At 42.5% G+C, this 20,768-nt stretch overlaps 2 protein-coding genes across 14 annotated transcripts in view; both read left to right on the forward strand.

Annotated features, from left to right (window-relative positions):
- Window positions 1-7,810, forward strand: part of NEK1 (NIMA related kinase 1) — a 53,577-nt gene extending 45,767 nt beyond the window's left edge. For 9 of the 11 annotated variants that reach the window (XM_054065291.1, XM_054065294.1, XM_054065296.1 and 6 more), the window contains one exon: window positions 686-7,810. In XM_054065291.1, the coding sequence (XP_053921266.1) occupies window positions 686-699 (14 nt within the window). In that variant the 3' untranslated portion in view covers window positions 700-7,810. The remainder of the gene's footprint in view (window positions 1-685) is intronic. The other 2 variants (XR_008449630.1, XR_008449631.1) reach the window with 2 other exon arrangements.
- Window positions 7,811-16,297: 8,487 nt separating this feature from the next.
- SH3RF1 (SH3 domain containing ring finger 1) overlaps window positions 16,298-20,768 on the forward strand; it is an 88,092-nt gene continuing 83,621 nt past the window's right edge. The window contains exons 1-2 of one of the 3 annotated variants that reach the window (XM_054065889.1): window positions 16,298-16,454; window positions 19,044-19,533. In XM_054065889.1, the coding sequence (XP_053921864.1) occupies window positions 19,147-19,533 (387 nt within the window). In that variant the 5' untranslated portion in view covers window positions 16,298-16,454; window positions 19,044-19,146. Of the gene's footprint in view, window positions 16,455-17,125; window positions 17,282-17,602; window positions 17,800-19,043; window positions 19,534-20,768 lie in introns of those variants that run through there. The other 2 variants (XM_054065888.1, XM_054065890.1) reach the window with 2 other exon arrangements.

The following is a 20,768-nucleotide window of genomic DNA, read 5'->3' on the forward strand; positions in this document are numbered from 1 at the left end:
ATTTGCCGAAATGTTGGCGTACAAATTATAAGATGTAGTCTGAGCCAATGCTGTAAAGTGAACTTTCATCTTGCAAAATGCCGATTAACAAGTGGCTATTTTTAATAACTTCAATTCTAATTCTGTGTTTTACAAATTTGTGGTAGCATACAAAAATGGAAAAAAAAAAAAAGTAGTTCTTTACATTTCAGACATTTGAAGTATATGTGATACTTTAGCATATGAAATACACAAAGAGCTACATTTAAAGTGGCTCTTTAAATTTCAGACATTTAAAGAAAAGTCCTGCGTTAATAAAGGTGAATACAGGACAAGTGACAGTCAGAAGCGTGGTCTCTCAGGAGTTTTAGACTTTTCAAATAAGAAAAGTTAGAAAAAAAAAAAATCCATCTCACTGTTACACCAAGAGGATTGTCGTAGGCCATTTGAGATTAAACTATCTTAAAATTCACTAATCGAGTAAAGATGGCGTGTTATTCTGTGTTTCGACACATAGAATATGTAGAAATAGTGCTTTCAAGGCAGTTTGGGTAATAGTCACGTCACTGGTGACTGACTTAACAAATTCTTGTATTATTGCTTACTAAATTGCAGTTTCTAGTTTGTTTTGTAACTGCAGTTTAATTAGTGTGTGTTCTTGTGTCTCCTTTTCACTCTCTCTCTCTCTCTGTCCTGCTTTTTACAGATAATGATGAATAAACCTGACTCAGGAAATTCCTTAATGCTGTACTACATATCAGTGCTTTGAAACCTGCACCAGCCGAATGACGAATTGTAGTGGAGAATGTAACAAGGGGCAGGAGAAGCAAGACTACAGACGAGAATGTATGAAAAAAAGAGAAAAACATGCCTTTTAACACTAAGATACCTATACACTTCTCTTGTGTGCACTTGCATTCATTGTACTTGTGTTCATTAACTACTAGATGCCCAAAAATTACAAGTAAAACAAAACAAACCCCAAACCTGTAATCTCGCACATTCCAAAAGTACTGTAGAGAGGAATACCTGTGGATATTCTGATACAAAACTGAGACCTGAAACGTAAAACAGAGTTCCTGCTTTATCAACAGTTGGCTGGTTTGGTTAAGAAATTGGAAGGATTCTTGTGTTTCGGAAGTACCCACCTCTGTAGCTATTCACTTATATACTTAAAATAGCCTCTTTTACACCTGCATAAAGAAATTACTTCCTTTTTATTAACCCTTGTGGTTGCATTTTAATAGCATCTTAATCTAGTAAATTATTGTATTTTGAAGCTGAAGGCTTCTGTCACTTTTGAAGCAGTGTCATCTGAAACATCTTAATGGTGTTTCTAAGTCAAGGAAAACCGGTACTGCTATCGTCACTGAAATGTTTGGGTTTTTGAGATTGTAAAGTTCATTTGAAACTAGAATACTTTTTCCCCCCTGATTCTTTTCTTCCTTTTCCCCTTCTCCAACCCCTTCCTAAAATCCCAAGTATTTAGCTCTTTGGAATGTTGTCAGTCTGGTTGATGATGATGCGGTAAGTTGTTGAATTGAAAGGGGTGGGTTTTTCCACTTTGTTTTTAAATTCTTACTGTTACGCTCTTGCCTCCAGCAGCCACAACAGGGAATGGAAGTACTTCCCATCTTTTGACTCATGTTTTGTAGCCTGATTTCCACAACCCCAAAAGAGAAAACGGTTTTCTTCTGCCAAACGCTTCCTTGTTCCTCCTGTCAAAGCAGTACTATGCACAGCAGGCAGTAGGTGTGTTGTTTTCCAGTCGTTCTCTCTGGATCAGCTTTATTGCCTTACCCATACAGTAAGTCTCTTGTTACAAATCTGATGAACTGTCAAATTACCAACTGACTTGTTGGAAAAAACAATAGGTCCCTATAGGGTTTCTTTCAGCTACAGCCAGTCACAATCTAAAACTGTCAAAGTTACTGTTTCACAAATAACTATATATCTATTTTATTTGGAACTGTCAAAATATGTACATGATTTTTGTATAATTGTTTTATGGTGTTGTTATTAAAGTTTTGCCCACTGACAGGTGTTAATTTTTTTAAGCACTTTCAGTCCTTGGAGGTAGACCAAATGTATTCTATTTCAGCTGTATCCTGGGAACCTGCAGTGAGAATAAAATGAGTAATCATAAATGCCTTTAAGGGATTACAATTTTTATATCCTTATTTACTTGATAAATTCTTCTTGCTTCATCTGATAGAACATAGGATTGTTGTTGGAAACAATGCTGCTTGTCTTCTCCTTCCCATTCCTTTTTTATTTTTTAACTTCCCACAGTAAATTTGGGGGATTTTCACTAGGCTTCTCTTCCATTCCACTTCTCTGTTCCGCAGTGAAATGATCCTCCTGAGGATCACCTAGGGCACTTAGCAAACATACTGTAATAAAGAATAAGTCTCTATTATTTTCCTTTTTTGGGTTTCCTTTTCATATCGGACTTTGCCCACCTTTGGGGCAAAGGGGAGGACCCCAGACCTTTAGATTTAAAAGATTATAGATTAACCATATGGAAAGAAGAGACTATACCAGCTGGTATATTTGCACTTGATGGGTTTAGGTCTGAAGGTGAGAGGCTGACTGAAGCTAAGGGTTGAGTGTTTCATTATTTTTAAATTGAAGTCATGTTATCAACATTCTTCATTTTTTATGCAGTGCAGTGGCTTGCTTCTGCTAAGAAAAATGGACATAATCTGCAGGCTTTGACCTTTACAGACATAGAGCTTTTTATCAATTAATCATTTGAAAAAATATGCATGGATTGGCCACAGCTTTTCAAGAATAACCTTCAAACATACTAACCAATACTGGATATTCTTGAAACCCCTTGCTGGTTTAAAATTGACACAGCTAGTTTGTCTGCTAAACAGATGCTTTTACCAGATATTTTAAATCCCTATTTAAGGTACACTACAATGACATCAAGGACAGTGTGACTTTTCAGGACAATTTATTGGTCTGTATATAATAGCTTATTGCAATTAGTTGAGCATTTGGCTTGTATTCATATTACACTCTATAAAGAATTTTCTGTTGTAATTCTAGTATCAAGTTGAGATACAGAATGGTATTTTTGGCACAAAACAGTCTGTAAACTTATTTCACATTGTGTCCTCGTCCTCAGTCTTTCATCTTGACCCCCAAAGCCAACTGTAGTTCAGATAAGGGATCTTTAAAAAAAAAAAAACACACCACCACAAACAAACTAACCCCACACAGACGCCCTTCCAAAAAAACCCAAGCCCATAATGCCCCTGTTGTGCTGCCCTGCAGACATGGTTGTAGTCCATGACACTGGAATCTCCTGGCTAAGAGCCGTGTGAAACTGTGTACGCCTTGGGTTTTCTGGCCTTCAATAGACTAGAGCAAGGTGGAGCAAAACCCCACCAGCGAGGCAGAACTAGAGGGAAAACATCCCATAGCCAGTGGTAGGGATATGGGGTCTTGACTGCTAACTGGCTTTGTTTTGAACTCAACAGGTACAGTAATCCTACCCGTGGCACTGATGCCTGAACTCTGTTTCAAAGAACAAAGTCTGAAGAGAGTTCTGCTTTTCACTTTGCTGACCTTTGAACATGTATTTGAAGTTCCTGCTAGAAGGTACCTCAGAAAAATAATGGTTCCTTGTTGGGCAACACGAACCAAAGCACATCACTGATATTTCTGTCCTCTGGTCTGTTCAAGCACAGTTTCTCAGCTAGTACCAGTCACGCACACTTTACGCTCCTTTTCTGGGAGGATAGGAGGATGGCATGGTCTGTCCAGTCTGCCAAAATGACTAAATGCAAATTTAAACAAAACATGATACTTCTAGCATGATTGTGGCAGTGTGTGTGGTTTGACTCTGTACCAGTCTCCCTCCAGCAGTGGAAGTGTGCCCCAACTAAGCTGCTGATTTGACTTTTGCTTCTCCACTAAAAGCACTTCATCAAGCCTCAAATGAAGCTAAAATCTACTTAACTTTATTAACTGCGATAAAACAAAGACGAATACAGAAATTTGATTTTTCAAGCCTTTTTCTTCCCAAGTAATTGCGTGCTTTCTCAGATCTTATGTTAACACTTCTTCATTTGTGAACCATGTAGGCTAAAGTTTTGCATAAAATAGACACCAATGGTTACCTTTCCTAGAACATTTCTTTTTGTCATTTTTTTCACAGCAGTTTAGATGGAGTAATTTGCAGAGTTTAAGTACTAGTTTGAAAATCCATAAAGAGCTTCTTCCTTTAAATTGAATTTGTGTGTTAACGCAATACACACTTTGAATGCATTTCCAAGTTGATATGTTTTCCAGCTGAGGTGATGAGTTCATCAATTCAAATAGCAGCACTTAGAGTGGTTGGCTGTGCAAGAGTCATAAAAACACTTCTTCAGTACCTAAAACCTTAATTGAACTGCTTCCATAAAGATATATTAATTTGTAGTTACTTGTGAGACACGTATGTAGGAGTTCAGATGCTTCTGCTAAATTGCTTACCTTGAGCACCTCCAGTCTGGTGTACTCTTCTGGATTTTATTTCCAAGACATTTTTAAACCAAGATGTGATTTAGCTAATTCCATTAAATCTCTTTTTAAACGATACAGTTTAAAAACTGACAGCACCAAAGACTTGGAGAGTTTTTTTCGCATTAGCTGCACAACAAAAGTCCAAGCCAGGGGAGTTGCACAATGGGAAAACTCGAGCCAGGCAGCATTTGGTTCATTTCAGGATGGCTGTGACAGTTCTTTCACAAGTCATCCCTGAGGCTGACTGTATCAAGTGTGAGGCTGGGGCATTGCATGACTCACTTCTGCTTGGCTGATGGATGTTCCCTTAGGGACTGCAGTCAGCCAGGAGAAAACACAAAAGGAACCATAATCAGGTTCTTGACATACCCTCGTTTTGCTGTATCCTGCAGCCAGTCCTGACAGTAATCTCTTCTCTAGGGGAAGGGATGAGGTATGCATTTTTGTTATATCCTCAATATAGCATAAAACTTCCCCAGATTTAAACTGTAGGCAAAACCTCCGTGGTTCTCACTCCCTTAGTAAAATTTTAAATCTCAAGCAATACTTCAGGGATGCTATTTTTTCCTTCTATTGCCTTCCCCATCAGCAGTCAAGAGATCTCATCACTGTTTGCTTTATTGCTGTTAGAACTGGTTTAAATGTTACCAGAGTAGTTTTGCAAAATTAAAGTCCGTAGCCTTTTTCTGAAGAAGTGATCACTTTGATGGGGACATAGAAAAGACAGAAAACCCAAGATGCCGTTAATGATGAGCTAGAGCTCTGTCTGTTGTGGAGTTGTATCAACATGACCAGCGCTTAAAGGGGCAGTACGTCTCCTTTTTAAAAACTGCTGTAGCTGTTGTACTTCCTCTGGACTCAATTTCTTCCTCGGTATTAAGCTGTAACAACTGATAAAGATGTTTAAAAGACAGTAATAAAATTGTCTGATTTACCGTTATTGTAGGGCATTTAGTGGATCCTTTCCCACTGATGTTAATTTTGGAGAATTTACTAGATCTGTATTTTCCTAATAGCAAAAATATATGGAGAATTATTTCCACAGCAGTAGAACATCTTGCCTTGAATTGTATATCCAGTTCTGCCCTGGACTTTAGTATATCAGTTAATAATCACAGTGCCCTCAATAACTTCACTCACTGCATGTACTTAATTCACTTCATGGCCTCCTTTCCTCAGATGACCCCTATTGCTTTCCCTGCATTGGGCAATCTTGTTTGTCCAGGAAGAGGCTCCAGCAAATTTTGACTCTAACTGACAGTACAGTTACCTATTGCCAGCTGGGAAAGGAAGCCCAGATCAAACCTGGACTGTGAACTTTGTTAAACATGCAGTGATCCTACAGCAACTAACTGGTCTGCTCAGATCAGTAATGGGCAGATTTTCCACCATGAAAAACACTATCTAGCCATTCGTACAGAGCATGGATGACCATAGCCATGAGATCTCCTTCCTCCCAGTAAAACTTAAAGAAAGCTTGAGTCAGATCCGTCTGTGATCTCTCAAGATCCTCCTGTTCTCAGATGTTTTTTTCTTCTGCTAATGATTATCAGGACCGACATGAGGAAATTGAGGCATGGACTCCTGAACTCATGTTAACAGAAGACCCTCTCTTGCCAGGGCAGGCTGCTTTTATACAACTCTGAATACAAAACTTTGGTATTATCTGATTGGCTACTAACAACTGTCCACGTGCTCAAACTACAAAATAACTGGTGAACAGGCAACTGATCACATGCTGTTGACGTGCAACCCCAATTTCTTCTTTGGGTCTTAGAAGGCTACAAGTGTTTCTTGTTCTTCTGTCTTTGGTGCTTTCCACAGGTATTTTAGGGACTTTCCCAGCAATGTTTTTCTGTTGTCTGCTTCTTCAAGGTCCTTCAAGGGCACTCTTGAGCTCAGTCCATTCTGCATTTTCCACAAAACTCTCCACACCAACAAAATGTGATGTGCCCACCCTCAGGCATCGGCACAAAGCTTAGCAGTGTTGAATACACTGCTGAGAAGATGGGTTTGAGCCAAGGCACCAGACTCTGAGCTGCAGTTGGGGAGGATATGAGCACATCTTCCATCCTGCTTCACTTATTCTGCCATCATGAAAGTAATCTCCATCAGAAGTATGGGGTATAACAAACAGAGCTATAATGTAAACCACTTTGTAGCAGTTCCTAAAGCACGGCTGCCAAGGATGGTGCGAGACTGCTTGTGCACTTAGTAAGAGAAATTTATGTATGAACATATGATGTGAGCTAAGCCTGCTGAGGAGAAAAAGCTGTTTAGCATAAAATGTTTATCTTGCATGAATCAAGTCTTAATGTATGAACTTAACACTATTTTTGTTTTCAGTCCCTTGCAAAACTCCCCACAGATGTTTTATTCTGCCTCGCAGCAGTTAAAAATGTGAGAAGTGTCTAAATGATACAGCTTTACATATTTAGTACTTGTGAAATTACCTGTTTTGTCATATGATAAACCATGGGGCTTTGTTAGGAGGATCACGCTAATCCATAACATGAAACAGGTCCGATCCCTTCCTACAGTCACTAGCTTTAACAAAGCTGTCTTTGCTACCTCAGCTCAGGTATTTTCAGCTTAAAATCAGAAGCCTTGCATGCAAGGCCTGCTAAGGTGTGGGGTGTCTCTCCCACCCCTCCATTCTGCATTTCTGTCTTAGTGCTGTCTGAAAAAAATGCTGCTCACCTACAGTTACATTGATGTTCCTGGAAATTACAGGTACCTCACCTCTGGAAAAGAAACTGTGATGCTTTTTCAGCCTTAGGGAACTGTATTCCTTGCCATAGGATAACACAGAGGTCAGAAGGCTTTGTGATTCTTGGACAGAAGAATGTGTAGAATAATAAAACTGGGGAAAAATGCGCTGAAAGCATCTGGGAGATTTTTTCGTGCACGCTAGACAATATATTCTGTACTCGCATTCTGTGACTAAGTTTAGGCCTACAATGAGCCAAATAAAACAGCAGGGAAGCCTCCCCTGTGTTTCTTGCCTCCGTTTCTTACTAACATTTTTACGTTCACTCCCTCCCTCTCCTAATGGGAGCTGGGGGAAAAGTGCCGAGTACAGCACTAATGACATGAAGAAAAACACTGATGGAAGCAGCAGGGAGGCCAACATTTCAACCATACTCTCTCCCCTGCCCAGGAAAATTTCTGTAATCTCTTGACACCTCCCATGGGAAATTTTAAATTGACGAGACTCTTTGCCAAGTAGATACAAAAAATGGCATTAAAATAGTATTGTTTCTGACTTAATCCTCCTGAAGTCAATGAAAGTGAGTTAAGGTTCCCATAGCAGCTATAACACACCAACCTCATTCTAGGTGGCAGTGGATGTGGATGTATATCAGGATTGATTGAAAAACACTTCCACAAGCTCAGAAGTACAATGCCGCCATATCATTACAATGCTGTCGCATACACTGGCACCTAGAATGAGATTTGTGCCTTGTTACTGCTGCTGGGAAACTGAAAATAAAAATGCCAAAAATTAAGTTACATCTTGTTCCTTGATTATCCTTGTATTTTGGTTGAAATTTCTATATTTCATGTTACACAACACAACTAGAGTCAAAATACTGTTAATTTGTCCTATAAAAACAAAAGGGGGAGGCATTTCAGGTTGCTTATACCCTGATTGTTCTGCTGTGTTTTTCCTGGGGTAAGTTGCTCAAGAAATCTTGTTGGGACTCTTGGAAAATATTCTGGCTTTATTATTTGGCATCTGCTAATTTTCATTCTGAAATGTGATGATCAGTAGTGGAGGGATATTAGAACACACTGCATCTCAAGCATCCCCATGCCATTTGTCCCCAGACCTAGAGAATGCCCCTGCTAACCAGAAACACTTACTGGTCATTACTAACTCTGATCCTGCTCTCTAAGGGTATTCCAGGAGATAGGTCACTAAACCAGAGATCTATGGTTTAGTTCTGGGAATTGTCCCTTTGCTCCTAGCAAATTATTTAAATTTATCCCACAGAGATAACTACACATATGCCAGTCATTATCTCACCTCCTTTGTCTTGCCTTCTCTTTCCAGTCTTTTTCATTAGTTGCAAGTTCTTCAATGTATGACGTAACTCTGCCTTCGTGCTCCCCATCCCTGCTATGTAAAAAAGGAAGAACACAATAAACACCATAAATAAGAATGTTTCCAGAATGCAATACTAGAAAAATGCTCACTGATAGGAACTAACACACAGGGAAACACCCAGCACAGATCGTTTGCTGACAACTGTTTAGACCACAGGCGCCTTAGCTACATTTAAGGACTGTGATGTGGCTTAAGAATACATCATAGCATAGGTGTGACCCTAGAGAAGAATGGTGGTAGAACTGCACTAACGGTTTGCAGTGATGCTTGCAAATGGGTTTTTGGCATACTTAACCATTGTCGGTGCCCTGGTCACAGCCATGGGCTGAGAGTTGCCATTCACATTTTCTGGGACATGTGGGAAAACATTACTTGAAAATGAATTTGACTATAGCTCATATAAAGTGTATATTTAAGAGGTATTTAAGGGCTGATTCTTAGCTAAAGGGATGGAATCCAGCTGCCTGCTTTCTTTTGCCCTGGGAGCCAGTTTGATATGATTTACGTTTTCAGAGATGGCTTCGCAAAGAAAGATCTAGTGGGTTGGTTTGGATGCATTTTTTTTTTTCTTTGGTGTGTGTTTTTGAGTAAATATTTTAAAGCCCAAATTCCTAGTTCCACAAAATCAGTGACTCCAGGCTGTGGGACAATCTAAGAAAGCACAAAGGCTGGAATTTATTGCTAGTAATGATCTATGAGATAAGATTTTCAACTAAGCCAGTGCAGAAGGGTCTCTTGCCAGATGTGTGGGAGTGAAAGTGACACAAATCTACAAAAAAAAAAACCCCAACTTTGGCAGTGTCAGAGTGATTATACAGCCTTGTAGTACTAGCAGCCTCAGAGAATTCATTTCACATCTCAATGTCTTCATCAACTTAAAAGTCAAGTTGCAAGCTTTGTAATAGAGATCCAAAGTAGTGTCATGAATACTTCATAAATTTATCACACTTCCTCAATCTTATTTTGAACAAGGAAAGTTTTAAGGTTTCTTTTCTGAATTTGTCTGTTTGTAAAAAACAGTGGTAGAAGAATGATAGTAATTCTGAAAAAAATCACTGGGGAATTTGTCCCTTTATTCCCTTACTTTCATCCCAACGTAATTCAAAACTTTCCTATCGAGCCAAGGCACATCGGATATCCTTGGTTTTTGCTTCTAAGATGTCACAGATGAAAATATTGGCACGTGGATGGTACACTGATCACATCCCTACATCTGCCTGCCTCCTGTCGTAAATGTACCGGAAACTGCAGATAACTAGAGCTGTAAAGGAGCTTCTCTACCATTCTGACAACACAAGAAGTATAATTTGTGCTAAAGGGAATGCAACTTTCCTTGTAGCTGAGGATACATTCCAAAGAGGGATGCTTCAGTCAAAGAAAATGCTTTACCTTCGTATAAGGACACTGCTTTGACTATCATGGGATGGAAATGACAGTGCACTTTAAATGCTGTAACCCGTTTTATTTTTTTTATGTCCTGGTACACAAACTCTTACAAAACCTCATCACTTCTGTATGTTTGATACCACAGCAGAACTCTGTAAGTGTGGCAGAGATGTTTGAAAAGTAAACATGCTGATAATTCTATTTGCCTGTCATATAGCTCTGCCCAGCAGGCAGTTTCAGTAGGAAAACGCTATTTTAAGGAAATAAATCTCTCTGAAAAAAAAAGACCAAAACGTTGCTGAGCATGCTTTTAAGAACTGATATGACAACTCTTTAGGGTTTTGGGGTTTGGGTTTTTTTGGATGAACTATCAGACTGTTACAGCACTCGAAATTCTAAAATAGCTCAGTTAAGAATTGAAACAAGCTAGCACATTATGCTTGTAGATTTTGCTCTTAAAAACACGCAATTTTCCTATGGAAAGATGTCACATATTTGTCCTGGAGCATCTTACCAGTTTCTGCTCCTAAGCCTGGGAGTGTGGCACAGCCACGTTCAGACTCTGTTCTGGGACAAAATCCAAACCGACTCTCACTGCAGATGAGATCGAGGTAAATGGAATACGGTGCTTTTTAACAGATTTCCTGATATGGATAATAGGAGGAACTGCAGGACTCACCATAAAACACACTCAAACCACAGTACAGACATACCATTGCTGTTACTGTACAATTCTCATGCTTTAACAACCACAAAAGCACAAGCGGTTTTTAAGAGTTGCTCCTCCGTAAAAGCACTCCCGGTAAGAGCTCTTAGAATAAGGCACCTAGAATAAGATGTTTGTTAAAACTCATAGAAATTTCATTGTCATGCAGTTGCCCAAAAGAGAAATAACATCCCTTAAATTTCCTGTCGCAGAGCCTGTGCTCTGACTGGACTTGAAAATTTCTCATCTAGAGAGACCAAAGAGGATGCTTAATGTGTTCTGAACGGATATTTGGCATGAAAATGCAAAGAGGTCTGAGGTTCCAGCCTCTCCTTTTGCAGGATGCTTTTCTGAGGATAGGACCCTAACGTTCTTGCCCACGATGTTTGCTCTAGGGGGGCTCATTTGAATGCAAGACCCCTCTAGATAAAATAGCACAACGCTGTGAATTCTTCACCGTTCCTGGAAGTTAGTGACTCACTTTGTCTATCTCACAGGATTTGAGAGAGTGAAGCTGTAGAAGCTATTTCTAGAAATAGAAAATACAACAAAAGACAGAACCTAGGAGTTGTAGACTTGACATGGTGGATACAGACTTCTCCCAGTGACCACAACCTCCCTCCCTCTGTACAGTCCAAGTGCAAAAGTGCCTCTGACTCTCCTCTGCAGTTCCACTCCCTCCTGATTCTGGGGTTATTTTTGTTCAAATAGTATATGTGCCAAGCATCCAGTCTCCAGACATTCCGCTTCTTTCAGATACTCTGGTAATGAGGTGTGGTAATGAAGACTAAGTAAACTTTTATGGATGTTGAATAGCCCTTATGATATTATGTTTTCACTTATTTAAAAAGAAAAAAAAAACTGTTTGCACTCCACAACTCATCTCATCTGTCTGGGCTTTGAAAGCTCCAAACATTTGTCACAACATTCCACAAAGATAAAATTGGAATTTTGTCATTCCAGCCCACTGTCGCTCAAAGTGTTTGGTTAACAGTTCTGCCTGGTCTCAGTCCAGAGTTAGTAACACAATAATTATACTTAAACATTTATGGTTATTGGTTTAGTGTTCATTTAAAACAGCTTTACCCTGTTGTACCATTGCCTTTGCAAGTGGGGAAAACATTAACAGCTTTTTAATAGTTTAAATTTACTAACAATATAGCAAACTATTAAAACAGCATGTAAGTATTCCAAAAAGTCTAGGACAGTCAATAATTCTACAACTACATCCTGAATCACTTATGAATTCTGGGGAAAGCAGATCTAAATAAGACCAGGAGATACCTCAAAAAGGATTGAACAGAGAATCTGGTATGCATTGTCCCCACAGGAATCTCCCCTGTGGGCACAGCACTAGTTCTAGAGAGGCCAAGGAGCATTAGGACCTACTTTGCAGCCTCACTGATCAGGTCTGTGGCTTACCTGCTGCATGATAGGAGGGAAAAAATATGATTTTTTTTAGAATAAACTTATTAGGGAATGGATTCTTACATTTCTGTACCATTCCCACAATATTCACAGCTGTGACATCTAGTTTGATTTCTTTAGATAAACATTCTCCTTTGTTTTTTCTTTACCCTTGCTTGTAGTAAGGGTGATTTCAGGCTTGCTGGCTAATGAGATGCAGGCATTATGTTCCCACCAGCGTAATGATCATTTAAATCAAATTCTTGACCACCTACACACAGCAATACCTTACTGTGTGTGCACAATCCCAGCTTCACACATTGTGAGCTTGTTCACAACACTAATATACAAATTATACTCTCCTGAAGGAAACGGGAGACTAAAAAGTAATCAGAAGTCCAATGTCATCTCTGTCTTGGCAGGTTTGAGATGCAGCCAGGCAACTTTTGTCTATATTCCAAGCTAGATGCCTAGAATAGAGGATACAAATGCAAAACTAGAAGCCAAAATGTGCTAAGAGCACCACAACCCATTTCTTTTGCCTCCTCGTAAATACAAGAACAGCAGAGATCCTCCTGGCAGGATGCAGAAGCCTTAGAAGTCATTGATCTAGTTACTTCTAGCTCACAACACAGAAAGTGCAGCAGGGGTAGCACGAAACGCAGTTTGCCAGCAAACTGACTGGATCAATATCAACCATGCTGAGCTCCACGCTGCCAGTATCCGGCTAACAGCAACTGAGCCAGGCAATTTAAAGCTAGCGCTAACTGCAGCACTGGAATCTTGTAAAAATAAAACCACCCAAATCCATCAAACCAAAGACCAAACCACAACTCCCAAAAAACAAAACCACGAAAAAAAATTTCCCTGGCTCTTTAAAGAGGAACAAAGTCATTGAAGAACATCCTTGCTCGTTTCCGCCAGAGACTGAAGGAAGTTGGCCACGCTTCAATATGTGCTGTACTTGCCAGTATAAAGCCAGCAATATTAGCGTGGCCATCAGTGGTGAAATCTCACTAAATCGATGTCAGTGGGAGTTTTGCATGGCCTTTAAAGGAAATCACCACTATATCTCCAGAGGTCACTGTACAAGGAAATAGGATTAACCTTTTTTGGTCTGTGCTTGAGCTCTATATCGTATGAGGAAGATGGGTTAAGGGGGACATTACAAAATGGAAAATGTCATCCTTCCTGACAAAAAAATAGCTATAAAACCAGCTTAGTACAAAGAATGTATCTTAAAACAAAACCATGATTATTCTTCTCAGTAGAAATAATCTTAATGTTAAAATTTATGCCGGTACGTATAAATAAAAAAAAAACTCAACACACTATCACTGCCACAAGACACCATCTTCAGTTATATTTTCTTTCTGATAGGACCTAGCATCTCTTGTCCTGTGATTCTTATAACATTTGCATCTTTTGTAGTCATCTCAAGACTTTAAGGATGGAATTCACAAATAAATTAAATCCACATTGATATGTTTATTCTCACAGCCCAGGGTTTCTCTACTCAGCACTTAGATGTTCAGTTTTATGAATCTAAATATACAGATCGCTAACATGAGTTCCTCAGGCATGCAAGTTATCCTGCTGTCAGCGTCACAAGCTTCAGGAACATTCTGCCATATTAGAATGGAGATAAGTCCCGGTTTTGCTTTCCAGTGCACTAGTGTATTTTAGTGCATTAAACGCTTTTCCTCTTGAGAGCATTATTTTACGAATGTCTGTACGTTCCAAAAGATTTGCATACTAACAAGTGGAATCTTATTCTGAAATGTCTCATACTACTTCTTAGTTAAATTTCCTAAGGAACTAGACGTAAATGATTATAGAGTGCATCTCTAAGCCCCTTTTCCCAATTCTTTATATTTCATTGGGAAAATCTGACAGAATATTTGTAAGGTCTTAAGATTCTTTAGGCTTTACGGAAAACAGTGGCCATATCCAGAAAAGATTTAAAATGTAATGTCTTGGTTTTAGCCTACTGACTCATCAATTAGCCAGTCTTGCCCAAAGCCAGGCACAGTATACGCTACCTGGCATTTTAAAGATAGAGGAAAAAAATAAGGAGACTTGGAAATGTGACAGAAACAGGAATTATTGCAGTAGGTTTTAGAGAAGGACAAAAAGTATGGTCGTTTTGGCAGAGGGGGCTGGAGACACGGGAAGTCCATCCGCTGGCTGGCCCACAGAAGATAAAGAAGGTATCAGTGAAAGGGAAGTAGAAGCACAGAGACGGCGGAGGGTTTATTGCACCAGGGATGCTGGATATAAAACACAGAAAAAACAAAGAAACCAAGTGTTACCAGTTCTTACCCTGACACTTCGTCTTTTGCTGTTCTGCACCTTTCACTTCTTCCTTTACTGAACAGCTTCAAGATGAAGAGAAACAGCACATGCTGGAGAAAAGAAAAAGGCCATGCCTGAAAATCAACTTCAGAAGTACTATTTGTTACACCAAAAAAGTGTAAAATAGGTTTTCACAAATATGAACAAATATTAATAAGAACATACTAGTAGAAATTTAGATATTTTAGTAACTGCAGGGCCTCTTCACTCAAATTTGTGTTTCTCAATGCTTCCCTGCGCAATATCGTTTGCATCAATTACTTAGTAAAAACTGTGCAAGGAACTAATGAACTGTACATAAGAACGGAATTTTTTCAAGAAGGGAGGTCTCCTCGTGTAAAAATGTGTCACGTACAGTTCCGTGCTTGTGGCTGGCAGTGAGAACGAATAAATGCTTCAATGTAATAGCAATCCTGTTCTTTCAGTCCTGGCATGAGGCTGATCCAGCCCCTCCGAGTCCAACCCTTCATCCATAAGAGGGCAGTGGCGTACATCAGCATACACACCCATTGTTTTTTACTTAGATTATATTTGTTTGAAAATTAACCACTGCTGCTGCTCAGGAAATAACATATTTATCTGATACTCTTCAGAATGTTTACTGCTCTGGCTTTGGCTAGTATCCCAAAATATATTTAGTATTTTACAGACTTTACATAAAACATTATCAAAGACCAGCCCAGATAAAAGGGCTGATCTTTTCATCCTGCTTCCCTGAACTTTCATCTTGCTTCCCTGGTGCACCACCTGTATTGTAAATTCCTCTACCATTTCCAGAGATATTTCACATTCCTTAGGCAGCAAACTCAGTTTAGACAACAACGATTGTGTTGCTTACAAAACTACACTGGGAAGATTGGCAAATTATTACTCGCAACCTTGATGAGATCTTTTGGAAAAGCCATGGCCAAAAGTGAAATCCAATTGTGAGATGAACTTTTGTTTAGATTCAACGAGTCCAGATTTTAAACTCACTGATTATTCTTCTTTCTGTAGTGGCGATGCTAGCACGGCAAGATTGAGGAATACTATGAGACATGGAAATATTCTTAAGTATCAGATGTTTATGCTCTTCTATTTAGGTTACACTACTCCTTGGAAAGCACAGACACAGACCAGATCCCCATCTGTATAGGTTTTCCTAAACTCCAGAATTCACGGGGGAGGAAATCTCATTTCTTAATGCACCGCAGACATTTAACACTTTCAATATTTCTATTACGACTAGTAAATAAAAAGAACATGAGAGATGTATTCAGTGTGAGGACATATTTGGAAATTCTAATAGTCACAGAATATCAGTACCGTAGGAAACAACCAAGCTAACAAATTTGGATAGCAAGTCAGAAAAGCCTGATGCGCTATCAACTTACACAGCCCACGGGGAGGAAAAAAAGAAGGATTTTTATATGCACACATAATTCAGTAAGAATGACAACAAAGTTGAATAGCTCGAAACTACACGCAGCAAGGAAGCTTTCGGATTGCTTCCTTTTTGAGTTGCAGCAGGTGACATCTCTAGATGGAATTTACAGAACTTGGACACCTCTCCAGATTTTTTTTTCACCGTCCTTAGATGAGGTTCCTCATCAAAAAGTGTGTGTGGAGGCTTTAAATTCCTTTTTGCTGATTTCTTTCATGATTATTTACACGTACCCTAGGGTTTACTTCCTCCTTCATTCCAACAGGACTATTTCACAACAACAGTCTCCAGAGCCATCGCTTCACCGCCTGAACTTAAGCGGGGGGGGGAAGGGGGGCTGCGTGCGTCAGGAGAGACACCAATTCGGGGCAGTTTCTGACCTCACTCGGTTTTAATTAAGCAACACTAACAAATAACTTTGCCATCCCGAGAGAGGGACGCGCATCCGGGGTTAACGCTTGGAGCTGACTTCGACCCTTATCCCGGAGGGCCCCGCACGTGAGCCCGCCCTGCTGGGCCCCGGGGGGCGGGGGGGGCGCCAGCTGTGCCCGAGGGGGGCTGTGCCCGAGGTGAGGGGCGCCAGCTGTGCCCAGGGGGGAAGCTGTACCCGGGGAGGCGGTGCCATCTGTGCCAAGGGGAAAGGGGGCGCCAGCTGTGCCCGAGGGGGCGGCGCCAGCTGTGCAGCTGTGCCTGAGGGGGCGCTGTGCCCGGAGTGGGGGGGCACCAGCTCTGACCGGGGGGGAGGGCGGGACAGCAGCTATGCCAAGGGGGCGGGTTTCAGCTTGGCCTGTGGGGGAGGCTCCAGCTGTGCAGCTGTGCCCGGGTGGGGGGCGCCCGCTGTGCCAAGGGCGGGGGGGGAAACCAGCTGGGCCCGACGGGGGGGGCGCTGTGCCCGGGGGAGGGGTGCCAGCTCTGCCACGGGGCGGGGCCCAGCTGTGCCGGGAGGGGGCGGGAACTCCAGCTGTGCCCGAGGGGGAAGGGGGAATGCCAGTTGTGCCGGGAGGGCGCGCCCGTTGTGCCCGAGGAGGGGGACGGGGGCGCTGTGCCTGGGGGGTGCCAGCTGTTCCTCCAGGGACGGGCGCAGTGCCAGCTGTGCCAAGGGGGCGGGTGCCAGCTGTGCCCGGTGGGGGGCGCTGTGCCCGCCCCCCCCCCCCGCCTCCCCCGCCAGCCGCACGGGGCGCGCTCCCCTCTCGGCGCCTCCCTCCGCTCCCCGAGTCCCCGGCGGGGGCAGCTCCCCCCGCGGCACCTGGCGGGCAGGGCCGGGCCGGGGCGGGGTCACCCCCGCGTCAGCGCGGCGGGGCGGGCGCTCGGCGGAGCCGCCGCGGCGGGAGAGGCAGCGCTGGGGCCGGTGGCTCCTCGCGGGAACAAAGCGGCGCGGCCGCTCCGGCCCCGCACGGTGAGAAACGGGGAGGGGGGCGGTGAGCGGCGGCCCCGGGGGTCCTGCCGAGCCCCGAGCGGCGGCTCTGACCGGCCTGGAGCGGCGCGGGGCGGGGCTGGGCAACTCGGCTGGGCTCGGCTCTGCCCGGCTGAGCTGGGCTGGGCTGGGCTTGGATCGGCTCTGCCCGGCTGGGCTCGGCTCTGCCCGGCTGAGCTGAGCTGGGCTGAGCTCGGCTGGGCTGGGCTTGGTTCGGTTCTGCCCGGCTCGGCTCTGCCCCGCTGGGCTTGGCTCGGCTCGGCTCTGCTCGGCTCTGCCCGGCTCGGCTCGGCTCTGCCCGGCTCGGCTCGGCTCTGCCCACCTTGGCTTGGTTTGGCTCTGCCCGGCTGGGCTCGGCTCTGCCCCCTCCGTTCCCGGCGGGCGGGGTGACAGCGCTGTGCCCGCCCCGCCGCTTGTTGCGCCTCCCGGGGGTGCCAGTCCCTTGTCGCCCCCCAACAGGGCACGTAGGAATGGATGGAGGCGGCGGAGCCCGGCAGCAGGTGGGTGCGGGGGGCGCCAAGCTTCACCGGGGGCCTCGGCACCCATCGCGGGGTGGTACAGGGACGTGAGGACCTCGTGTCCCCGTCCCAGCCCGCGGTGGGTGCCGAGGTCCAGCCACCTGGTGTGACTTCCCGCAGGGAACGTGCTGGAGCGCGTCCAGAGAAGGGCAGCGAAGCTGGTGAAGAGGGTGGAGACCAAGTCTTAGGGAGACCTGGGCTGATTTAGCCTGGAGAAAAGGAGGCTGAGGGGAGACTTTATCACTGTCTACAAATGCCTGAAAGGGGGATGTAGTGAGGTGGATGTTGGTCTCTTCTCCCGAGAGACAAGTGGTAGGGTGAGAGGGAATGGCCTCAGGTTGGGTAATAGGAAAAATTTCTTCACCAAAAGGGTTGTTGGACACGGGCACAGCTGCCCAGGGAGGTGGTTGAGTCCCCGTCCCTGAAGGTGCTTAAAAGGTGGATGATGTGCTTAGGGATACGGTTTAGTAGTGGACAGGTATGGTTGGGCTCTGTGCTCTCAAAGGTCTTTTTTAACCAAGTGATTCTATGATTTTCTCCCTCCTTCCAGCCCCTGGCTGGGTACATTCAGCTGGCTGGAGCTTTGTCTCAGCTGCCATGGAGTGTACACACTGCTCCTGTTGTCCTAAGGCTGTGGCAGTGGTGCTTCCTGCTGTAAATCCCTCCTATAGTTTTTGAAGCGCTTCTTAAAGGTGACACTGCACCGAGTCCTCTCGTTGGTGCCTGTGGTGAGCTCAAAACTCTCAGCTAAAGGCTGTTTTCAAGACTGATGTGTGTGATGTGCTGCTCTTAATTTTTGTGGAAATGCAGTCTGCTATTAGCTTAGTCCTTGGAATAAATCCCCTTGCTATGCCTTGTTGGCGTACACTCTGTTGTTTTGGACCAGTTGCAGTTACCTTTGCTGTCTTCTGTTTGTGGAAATGGCTGATTTCAACTAAAAGTTCAGTGATTTAAGACCTATGGAATCACTCAAGACTAAATTTATGGGGGGCTTGAATGTAAAAACCTCAGCTGTTAGCATTTGTTATAGTATATTAACTAAATGTTTGCATTGACGTAGATTGCTATTACTTATTGCTATTTTGATGTTTCATTTATTGAAAATAACTACTGAATTAGTCTACAGATCTTTTATTTTTGTCTTTGTGTGAACATTTTCATATCAAATAGTCTTGCTGAGTTTTTTTACCAGCTTATTAACACTTTTTCCCCTCAAAAAATTTCAGAGCATGGTCAGAAGAGGAATGGATGTAACATGATATCCTTGGAGTGCTCAAAACACACAAATTCTGTGAAGATTTGTTTTTTTGGTTAAGTAATACAAAGAAAATGGATGAATCAGCTTTGCTGGATCTGTTGGAGTGTCCTGTTTGCCTGGAACGCCTTGATGCTTCTGCGAAAGTCTTGCCTTGCCAGCACACATTTTGTAAACGCTGTCTGCTGGGGATTGTGAGCTCTCGAAATGAACTTCGATGCCCAGAGTGCAGGACCTTAGTTGACTGCAGCGTTGATGAACTTCCCAGTAATATTTTGCTTGTTAGACTACTGGATGGCATCAAACAGAGGCCTCGAAAACCCAGCGCTGGTGGTGGGACGGGTAGCACAAATGCTCTAAGAGTCCCCATCAACACTGTAGCTAATTGCGGATCAAAAGACCTGCAGAGCTCTCAGGTTGGACAGCAGCAAAGGGTGCAAGCGCGCAGCCCTCCTGTTAGGGTAAGTATCATGTGGTGACAGTATTTTGTGGCAATCATATCTTTTCCTGCATGTTTTCCAAACTGTTGATGGCTGCTGCTTTGAGATAAGGGTAGTCAGATAATAAATCTGGCAAACCAATATTTTTGAGAACTGTTATAGATTTCTAGCAAAACACATCAATGTTCTTATTAGGTTTACTGTTATGTATTACCACTAGTATTATCCTTATTAAAACTCAGTATTTGAAGTAAGGAGAAGAAAGGCGACTCAATACCTTAATTGTATTGAAAGGAAGTCAAATAGAACAAGATGATTTATGTGGAGAGCTTAAGTAATTGTTAAGGATAAACTTCTGAAGAACACTTGAAATGGTTCTTGGATTAGAAATTTTATTTTAGCTCTTGCACTTTCTGACTGTGTAGTAAATTTCCTTTGTGTGAGGCTTCATGGGTGCTAAACCATGTAGCAGGAAGGTTATGTTTTCTTGAAGTCAGTGAAGGTTTTACCCTTGGCTTTTGAGGAGCTACATTTTTAGTTCTGTGTCTTTAAAAACAATCTTTGAACTACTGTGGTCTGGTAAGTACTCTGTCCTCACACTTGTTTAATTAGTTTTTCCTCAAAGTTTTTTTTCTTAAGTGATTTGGAAAATCTGTGTAGTGTGATGGGAAGACATCCTTCTGTCAATATGCATGGTACTTCCTAGGATCTGTGGAACCTGTAGACTCTCTCATGCCTTTTAATCAAGACTCCGCAGCCTCATGATTATCCATTCCTAGAAACTGTATTGGGAAATACAGTTTTATGTGATGGACTGACCTTGCTCTTTTTTATCTAGTGACAAGGCAGAACAGCTTCTCTGAAAGATCTTGCTACCCACTTTCTGATGCTTGTGTATTCAAAGTTAGTGTGTTTAGAGTTTGAGTGGCTTAGATGGTTTCTTTCTTGTGAAGTTTGTTTTATTTTTAAGAAATGTCTTAAGTAGTTCCAAGGAGAAGGCTTGAACTTGTATATGGCAGGACTAGTCTTTATTTTACAAGTGTAGCAGAATGATAGAGTTTGCTTACCCAATGAAGGAAGCCTTACACTGATTTGTCTTCAGTTGTACTTACATGATTGGAATCTCTTCAGAACATCTTAGATACATCTCAAGTTTGCATGAGGAAGTAAAATGCAGTTGTTCTTCCATTAGACAGTATTATATTATTTTCTCTGCTTGGTACAGACTCTCATTGGGTTCTTTACTTTAGAATATA

Source organism: Cuculus canorus, chromosome 4 (assembly GCF_017976375.1).
Source record: "Cuculus canorus isolate bCucCan1 chromosome 4, bCucCan1.pri, whole genome shotgun sequence".
NCBI lineage: Eukaryota > Metazoa > Chordata > Aves > Cuculiformes > Cuculidae > Cuculus > Cuculus canorus.